The sequence below is a fragment of the Felis catus genome, chromosome A1, assembly GCF_018350175.1.
Source record: "Felis catus isolate Fca126 chromosome A1, F.catus_Fca126_mat1.0, whole genome shotgun sequence".
NCBI lineage: Eukaryota > Metazoa > Chordata > Mammalia > Carnivora > Felidae > Felis > Felis catus.
The window spans coordinates 187,566,285-187,575,992 of record NC_058368.1 but is presented as its reverse complement, the minus strand read 5'-3'; the positions used below and the strand labels follow the sequence as shown (position 1 = coordinate 187,575,992).

The following is a 9,708-nucleotide window of genomic DNA, read 5'->3' as shown; positions in this document are numbered from 1 at the left end:
TGGGTTCCTCCTGGAGGATTTTGAGGAGGGTTGTAGGGAAGCAAGGGTCAGTACTAGATGGGTTGCTGTTTGTAAATCTCAATTAGAATTAACTGGGATTGATTAGGATCTAGGTGCTGTTATAAGGTGAGGGTGATTTACTAATTGGGTAATTCCAATAATAGTAGGGAGTCTGGGGCATCACTGGTGAGAAAGCAGTGATCACACAGAGAGTGGTTTATAGCATTTTACATTTACTGCATGACCTTTGGAGACCATGCTTCCTGTTGTAGGGGAAGACTGACCCTGGGGATATAAATATCTTGCACCCAAAGACCTAAGGAGATAGAGAATCTCCACTTTGAAGCTTTAGTACTGTACAGATTGGTTTCGAAATGAACACTTTTGTGTGCTGATGATGTAATATGGAGCTGAAACATTTAGGAGGAGATGCAGGGTGAAAATAAGGGAAGGAGTAGGAATCAAAGAAAAAGGACAGGGAAGGGGCAATAAAGGTATAAATGTTTTTTGTCCTCTTTACCTTCTTGAGTTAGGATCTTTTTTCCTTGATGCCTAGCTCAGTGTCTAGCATTTAGTAACATTCAATAAATATTTATTGAACGAATTAATCCTTCAATTCTGGTCCTGAAATGCTGGTCCTGAAATTCTGGTCCTGAAAAAGGGCCAATGAACTGACATATATTGAGAACTGCATCTATGCCAGGTGTAGTGTGAAACCTTTTGTGAAATAATGTAGGCTCAACTGCTCTCTCCCAACTTACCTCCAAGTTAGAATGTATCTGGTGACCTGTGGGGAGTAGGGATTGGATGACACTGCTCAACTTTGGTCTTTTGAATTTATTCCTTTACCTTGTATTTGTTCAATCTGTTTCCATTTACTATAGAAATAGGAAAAGGTCATTAATTTTTCCAAGCATAATTTCTCTCCTTAACTTGGAAATTAGAATTCCTTTTCTGTATTTTTATTATTCCCCAGATCTTTTTCTCATCTTTCTGCCCTCTCCCACCAGGCCCTTCTAGGCAGCTTTGATGACTGTATTGTTGAGATGTCAGAAGTTTAAAATAATCCTATTAAAAATAGAATTTGAAAGGAAACCTGAATTATGTATTCATGAGGATCATCATTTTGTTCATGAGCCAGATTCCTGACGCGGCATCCTAGCCTGAAATGTTAAGGGTTATTCTGCAATTAGGGAATAATCAGTCTATTCTTAATCACAAACCTAAAGGAATGACACAAACATTGCTGTTTGATTTATCTGTATTTACACTGCTTCTTAATTTTTAATTCTGCTCTTCTGGGGTTCCTTAGAGGGAATAAGTTGTTTTCCCCCTCGACTATATGTTTGTTTTTTTCTTTTTTCATACATCTGTTGAAATACAACTGTATGTATCCATAGTTCCTCAGTTATTTTTCTAATGACTGCAATGCTTTTCCTCCAGTACTGCCTCTTCTTTTTTATTTGATCTGGTCAATTTACTCTTTGGACAAATAGTTAATTGAAGACTTTAGGAAAATACTTCTGTTGCCACTTTGCCTTGACTTTTTGAACCTCACAATCATTTAAGAACTTCCTGGCTGTCCTAGAGTCTCAGGAAAAAAACCCCAAATCTCTGTATCTTGATATCATGATAATCATTTACTTATTGGAATAGAAGACCATATTCACTCCCTTTCTATCTCTGTGAGGAGCATGTTAAAAACACCTACAAGTAAAGGTGTCAGCAGGTTTGATTTTTTTTCTTCCCAGGAAGCAAGCTACTAACTTCCCGGAAAAAGCTTTCCAGGCGGTGAGCTAGGAGCTTAGATTCCTCCCATTGGTTCTTCCTGGAGCCCCACCCACGGTTCCGCCTCCTGGGCGGATGAACCAATAGGGGCGTGAGTTGTGGTTTAAACGCCGGGTCTGGCGCGACCGCGGCAGGCTGTCTTGGAAGAGTTTGGCTGTTGGCTCTTACGTGGGCGAACCGAGTGGTCGTGAGTGTTGGGCGCGCGGGGCCCGCGAGGAAGGAGGTGGGAGCTGGAGGTGGGAGGACCTGGGGCTTCCCGGGATCGTCACTAGCGCCGAGCTAGGTTGAGCCGCGGACTGGGACCGCGGACGCAGCCCTCGGCCGTTCGATTCTGATGAGTACTAGGACCTGTGCCAGCCCTAAACCGCCGACTTTTCTGGAACTTAGAGCCTCTGACCCAGGCTTCAGGAGTTAAGAGCTGGATTAAATGCCTGTTGCCTGAAGAACGGGCTTCGCTGTCTCCTTAGTTCTAGTTTTTGAGTGGCGTGCCCAGGGTAGAAAGTTTGGTTTTTGCTACCTACATCATCGCTTCTCTCATCTTCCTAACCCCCAGGGTCTAATATGTATTTCGCACCCGCAGCTGATCCATAATGGCTACCCTGATCTTTGTTGATAAGGAAAATGGAGAACCGGGCACCCGTGTGGCTCCCAAGGATGGGCAGAAGCTGCGGTCTAAGCCTCGTAAGTAAACGGGCTGCAGTCGGAGTCACAGTTGAGTCCGGAGTCACCGGAATCAATTGTGGGCGTGGCTTGGAGTTGGGAGCAGAGGGGAGGCATCAAGTATTGGGGAATGCTCCTATTGCGATTTGCTTATGTTGGGTTTCTTTTATTTATTTATTTTTAACTCTTTACATGAAAGAGTATCTTAATTAAGTATCTTAAGCGATTATTTAAGAGCGTACAAAACTGAAGTACTGTTAGGCATATGGCCAAGCCACTGTCAAAAATTGGGATTGAGTCTGGGGATGAGAATTAGGCCAAGTTTATACACACAATCAGTCTTCAAGTTGGGCAGGTTTTACTGCCTGAATAATCTTATGGTAAGACTTTTTCTTCAGCAGTCAAAACTTTAGATGGGAGATCTCAGGTTTCAACACCACGTGTAGGCAAAATGTTTGATGCTCAAGCAACCTTGCCTAAAGTTACCAGAAAGGCTTTGGGAACTGTCAACAGAGCCACTGAAAATTCAGTAAAGAACAATGGACCTCTCAAACAGAAGCAGCCAAACTTCTCTGCCAAAAAGGTAAGTGTTGGCTGCAAACTGGTTGTCTAAACACTTTAGCACTTTTGACTCTTAAAATGACTATAGGCACCCTACCTTTCTTGTGAGTAGAAGGAAATATAGGCTACCAAACACCGATTAGCAGGAGGGAATCCTGTTCTCTTTGTGGACTTCCTCTGTGCCTCAAGATTAGAAGTCTCACAAGCAGCTGGTGAATGTTGTTGCCTCACCTGCTCTTAACTAGCGTTGAAGCAGATTGGTTGGTGGTATCTACTTACAGATACAGAAAGTACTGAGAGGGAGGGTACTTTGCAAGAGGTCACATAGCTAATATAATAGCTCATGTGCTGCCACCCTCCTCCCAGTCTCCTAGAGTGAGCACCAGGTACTCTACTCTGCAAACATGTTGACCTTTGTGTGTGTGCATGAGTAGCAGGTCAGTGCATCCCAGACTAAGAAGACTTTGCTGTGAAAGATGACTTCAGCGTGTAGATTAACACTTTATTTGAATAATTGTCTTAATGTATATTAGGAGGAACACTAATAATTTAGATCAAAATAAAACTTGTAATGTGGTTTAGGACAAGATATGTTTTTTATTTTTTTTTAATGTTTATTTTTGAGAGAGAGAGAAGGGGAGGGGCACATAGTGAGAGGGAAACAGAGAATCCCAAGCAGGCTCTGTGCTGCCAAGACAGCCTGATGTGGCTTGCACCCACGAATCATGAGATCATGACCTGAGCCGAAATCAAGAGTCAGATGATGCTTAACCGACTGAGCCACCCAGGTGCCGCCAAGATGTCTTTTTTAAAAACTAAGTTGAGTAAGAAATGTTAAATTCAAGTATTGCAAGGCTATGACAAAAATAATGAGAATGTGACGTAGCACTGAAGTGTGGGAAACCCTACTTTAGAGATTTCCTCTAGGGGTGCCTGGGTGGCTCAGTCGGTTAAGCATCTGACTCTTGGTTTTGGCTCCAGTCATGATCTCGGGGCTTCTTGGGTTCAAGCCCCTCATTGGGCTCTACGCTGGCAGCATGGTTCTCTCTACCCCTCCTTCCCCCCCGTCTCTCTCTAAATAAATTAAAGAAAATATTTAGTATACACATATGATATAAGATTAAATCAATAATACATAGGTTTCTGCTTTGGCCTATTGTAGACTGCCTACCTGCCCAATTTAGGCTAGAGAATTATCCAGGCTACTAAAGTCCTTGACTGTCTTTTGTTGGCTCTTACTCAGTGTGTATTTCAACTTAATATTAACTAAGCAAATAAATCAGGTGACACTGATGGAAACACAAATGGAAAGCACACTTCCAAAAGCCAAAAATGGCTTCTAGGATTAGTTTCTATTTGGGTGACTCCTGCCCATTTTCTGTGTCAGGTTGAGTGATTGAGTTGATTAGCTCTGAATTAACTCTGTATTCTTGGTAACTTAGGCTGAGAGTTGCTGATACTTAAATAATAGACTAAACTCTTTAGCCGTGCTACTAGAATTGCTTGCTGAATTGTATTTGTATGTAATTAATGAGAACTAAGGATTACAGTTGCTTAGAAGTCCGTGTGAAAGTGGTGAAGCAGTCACATGTCTGGAAGACTTATGATCTCTTGTACTAATCTATAGATAAGGTTTCCACTCTCATTCATATTTTCTTGGGTGGTTTTAGGTAACTGAGAAGACTGTCAAAGCAAAAAGCACTGTTCCAGCCTCGGATGACACCTATCCTGAAATAGAAAAATTCATTCCCTTCAACCCTTTAGGTAGTATTTTTTTTTTTTTTTTTTTTTGTATTACAAAAATGCTTTAGTCTTGAGTTTCTCTTAGAATCCTATTCAGCTCTAATTTGATATGAATAGACCTCTGACCCCAAATTGTAATAAGACTCTCTGAATCTGGTCTTTGCACAAATGTATTTGGTGGATTTCTTTGTAAGGAACCTCTGACGTCTGAAGGGGAATTGGTGCGAAGGTGTGGAGAACATTGTTCCCGACCTCAAAAACTTCCCACATAAGGGAGATAAGATGTGTTCACTAATAGTGAACAACTGTAAAGTGGACATTATTCCTGGCAAGGGTTTTTGAAAGTGGGTTTTATGTCGAGTTGAACAATGTCTGAAAAAATCCACATAGTCTGTGAAAACGTGTTTCTACTCCTTCAACCTGCTATGTGAATCAAGTATTTTCTGTTACAGAACCACCTTTTCAAGCTTTTCCCATTTGAGGAGAGGCTACTGTATCCAGGCTTTGGGTGCAGTGGTTAACAAAGACAGGTCCCACCCTGAGGGAGCCCATGATTGGGAGGGAAACCCCAAACGAATCCTCTCACTGTAAGTGAGCAAGGAGAAAAACTGGTCCCTTAGGGGGAACTGAACCTCACCTGGAAGAGTGGGGAAGGTTTCTTTTAGGAAGTGACAGAAGTTGAGTTTTAAAGGCTATCTGGGGATAGCCAGGTGAAGAAGGGGAGGGGCAGGGCAAGAACACAGCACAGAAGTGTGTGCAGAGATCCTGAGGTAGAGCGAGGACTGGAGGGGTTCTGGGAAATGAAGGCAGAGAGAAGGACAATACGGATGAAACTCGGGAAGGTTACACAGAGCCTTCTGCATTTCTGAACTGGAACTTTTGGCCTTTCATCCAAAGGCATTTAGTCATCCTGTACACATCCAGCTTGTCCCTGGCTTTTATATAATACAGTTCTGCAGTTAGTGTCCTCGAAATTGTACTGTGAGTTTGTGAGGATAGCTGGAGAGTGGACTTGAAGGATTGCTGAGTCATCTCAAAGGGGAGGTGATTAAGTTTTGATACAATGTAGTGCTTCCATGCTAATGATTACAATTCAGCCATTAAGGAAAATGGTGAGGTAGATTTATGCATATTGATCAAGAAGGATGACTACAATATGCTGTGTTTGAGGAAAGAGCGACTAAGTTGCCCCCCAAAATAGCATAAATTACTGAACCCACCTGCAGTGGATGAGGATGCCTGCTTCCCCTACAGTCTCTAACAGCAAATGTTTAAAAACTCTTAACCTTATCAAAAAGGCAGTGCGTATCTCATGGTTTTAAATTAGGGTGCATGTCCATGTAGTGAGCATATTTGATCATTGGCCTTCTATAGTTTTTTTTTTAACTTCCTGTTTGTATCTTTGTTTTCCTTTGATAATGACTTTTTCAGCAGCTTTTGTGGATAAAGGAGATTAGCTTTATTAGGTTGCAGACTTTTTCTTCTGGAGTCTTTTGTCTGTTTATGGTTTCCTTTATAATTCATTGGTTTCAGATTAAGTAGTCACCATCCCGCAGTTCCTTTTTAACTTCTGGGTTTTAGCAGTCTTGGAAAGAGTAGGGTAATTCCTAGTATTTAGGTTTTAGAGAAGTTTCAGACTAGAGAAAATAATGGTTCTCCCCCATCTTTGTTCTTTTGAGGAAATGCTAACCCCCTTGAAAAAAGGAAAGACTCAATATTTAAATTCTAGTTTAGTTACTGTCAAGAAAAATCTATTGTATTTTTTTAATTAAAATTTTTTAGGGGCACCTGGGTGGCTCAGTTGGTTAAGCATCTGACTCTTGATTTTTGCCTTGGGTTATGATCTCATGGTCTGTCCGGGGATTGAGCCTCCATGGTCAGTCCAGCATGGAATTGGCTTGGGATTCTGTCCCTCCCTCTCCCTCTGGCCCTCCCTCACTCGTGTGTGCTTTCTCTCTCTCTCTCCCCTCTTTCAAAATTACTTTAAAATTTTTAATTTTTTTGATCTCCATGCCCAACGTAGGGGTCGTACTCATGACCCTGAGATCAAGAATTGCATGCTCTACCAACTGAGCCAGCCAGGTGCCCTAAGAAAAATCTTTTTGAAATAATTCTAAGAAGTAAGACACTTGGATTATAAAGAGTGTTACTTAACACAATGGTTCTCGATTTTTTTTTTTTTTTTTTTTTTTTTACGTCTGTGACCACTCTTAAAAGTTAGTGAAGACCCCAAAGACCTTTTGTGTGTTGTTTAAATATCCTGTATTGGGAATTAACACTGATTAAAAAAAAACCAAACCCTCAAAAAAAAAAAACCCCATTATGTAACTTTTTTTTTAAACATTTCTAAAACATCTAGAAGAATGACATGGTTTTATATATATGTATATGTGTGTGTGTGTATACATATATTTTTTTTGGTTTTATATTTTTGAAAACTTGGTTAATTTAGCTTAACATAAAACACCTGTATTGTAAGTCTGCATTCAATCCATTGCATCTCTTGTTTTGGTTGAAGTACATGGAAAAAAATTTGGCTTCCTGAAGATATGTAGTTAGGACAGGGAGGAGCATTTTAATAGTCTTTTTAGATAAGTGTGGAGAGTTCTTTCCTATAACACTAACACCTAACAACTGGCAATTTCTGAATGTATGGTTGAAATGTGTAATCTGAAACCCTGTCAGTGAACATTTTGTACTCCGAAAATAAAATCCATTGGGCTGTTCTGCATTTAAATGCAAAAATAAAAGATACATTTAATCACGCATTGATCATGTAGAAATGATGATTCACGGGGAAATATAGATCATCCAAATGTTGAAGTGTTTCATTATGCAGTGTCAAATATGCACTCATTAATGTCACCACTTATCTCATTGGAAAAGTGTAATATTAGGAAGTTGTCAAGCTAATGATTACAGATAAGTTTTTCAAAATTCTAGTGTTTTTTTTTTTTTTCCTTGAAATTGTGTATTTTGTCGTTGGCAACAGATACTGTTTTCCTTGAGGTGATGGACTTCTTTATTCCTCTAAGGAAATGTGCTACAAATACCCAAGTCTAAGCACCTACAGTTTGTCTTTCCATTGTTATTTCAACTAAACAGTGTTTCAGGATAAAGGCCTCTAGTTTAGCTTGAAAACCAAATAATGGCACAAATCTTTTTTCTTTGAGCTCACCGTGGTACTTGAGTATGCAGCAGAAGTGCTTTATGGAGTACTTCTCATTTCATCATACAGAATACTAAAAAGACATGTTCTTAAGGGTCGAGAGCTGACAAAATTAATACTTTTTACTGCATGTGGTAAAGTGATATGTGAAGCTGGCATTTTTTACTGCAAGCCAGTGGTATTGAGGAATATAAGGACTACAAAATACAGTTTATTGCCACTGCCTTGATTTGTGCTAAGGCACAGCAAGCAATTCCATCCATTACTGCTTTTGTACCATCATTGCAAATGTCAGCACAGTGGAAGAATGTGTTAATGTTATTAACAACATATTTTGACCTCATGGACCCACTGAAAGGGTCTCAGATCCCCAGGGGTCCACTGACCACCCTGAGAACCACTGCTCTGATAAAGTGCTTTGTCTTTGTGGCAGATTTTGAGAGTTTTGACCTGCCTGAAGAGCACCAGATTGCACACCTCCCCTTGAATGGAGTGCCTCTCATGATCCTTGATGAGGAGAGGGAACTTGAAAAGCTGTTACACCTGGGCCCCCCTTCACCTCTGAAGATGCCCTCTCAACCATGGGAGTCTAGTAAGTGAACAAGTGTCCTTCTAGAAGAGCTGCAAATTACTTGTGTCATAATACTTTCATTATTGTGGGGGGCAGAGTTGTATGGAAGGTTAACCTACAGGTAATTTCTGTCTTTCAAACTTCAGGGATAGGGTTTCAGAGTAATGAAAACTCTCAATTGGTACTGTTTTCAGTCTCAAATGCCCAGCCAAAATTAAGTCATTCTGGAATGTAGACAGTCTTAGATACAGAAAACAAGATTAAGTTTAGCCTATGGCTTCTTAGGTTATAGCTTGAAGTATAACAAACTTGCTTGGAATGAGAATTCCAAGTTATATCTAAAGCTAATCTAGAACCAAGACCCCTGAGCACAGTAGCATAGAATGACAAAACCTTACGGCCAAGGTTTGAGGCCTTGGTTCAAACTGGTGATTAAAAACCATCAGTATGTTTTCTATTTGTTCTGATGGGATAGTGTATTCCATTTTAGAAGTTAGTGATATTGTTGGCTCTTGTGTGGGTCCTTAAAAACAATAGTTTCAGGCATGTCTAAGATTCATTTCCTAATGAAGATTAATTCTGGGATCTTAGCCACATTCAAAGCAGTGTGTGGGTGTGAGAGTATGTGTATGTATGCATGCGTGCAATGTCTAACTGGGGTGGGGTAGGGATTCAATATGCAAAGGGGAAAATAAGAAGATAAAATTGACAACTAATGTCTATGTTGAGATGGACGATGACCTAAAGGTTTGCAGATATTGAATAAGAAATTCCTGTTTTCTAGATCTGTTGCAGTCTCCAAGCGTTCTGTCGACCCTGGATGTTGAATTGCCACCTGTTTGCTATGACTTAGATATTTAAATTTCTTAGCACTTAATAGTTTGTATGTTTTGTATTAATAAAGAAATTCTTTAATAGACTCTTCCTAATATTGTAGTTGGTTTTCTGTGGAATTTACTTAAAACAGTATGAAAATTAGTGGAAGTATTTGATAAGGGTCTGTCATCGGACAACGGAAGTGTATCTGACTTGAAAAGCTTACCTTAAAACCTTTTGGTTTGTTTTAATCGTGAATTTAGCAGCTGCTTCCCTTCAGAAGCTGTTTTCCTTGAAACATACATCCCTAAATGTGTACTTTATTGCCTTTCTGTGGCTATTAACTAGTGACAGTTATTAGATCTCTTAATTAGAAGAGCCACTTCCAGCTCGTTAAATA

The 9,708-nt window shown here is 40.1% G+C and overlaps 1 protein-coding gene across 9 annotated transcripts; it reads left to right on the top strand.

Moving 5' to 3' along the window:
• Nucleotides 1–1,819: 1,819 nt before the first annotated feature.
• On the top strand, nt 1,820–9,421 carry PTTG1 (PTTG1 regulator of sister chromatid separation, securin). Of its 9 annotated transcripts, none has more exons than XM_006927956.4 (6): nt 1,820–1,975; nt 2,369–2,469; nt 2,850–3,031; nt 4,680–4,773; nt 8,355–8,513; nt 9,277–9,421. In XM_006927956.4, exons 2-6 carry the CDS (start codon nt 2,379–2,381, stop codon nt 9,351–9,353), a joined length of 603 nt encoding a protein of 200 aa, XP_006928018.1. In that variant the 5' UTR covers nt 1,820–1,975; nt 2,369–2,378; the 3' UTR covers nt 9,354–9,421. The 9 variants fall into 9 exon arrangements, with proteins under 9 accessions (XP_006928018.1, XP_006928016.1, XP_044891967.1 ...); XM_006927954.4 differs by having other exon boundaries at nt 1,821–1,975; nt 2,847–3,031; XM_045036032.1 differs by having other exon boundaries at nt 1,854–1,975; nt 2,342–2,469.
• Nucleotides 9,422–9,708: the final 287 nt, after the last annotated feature.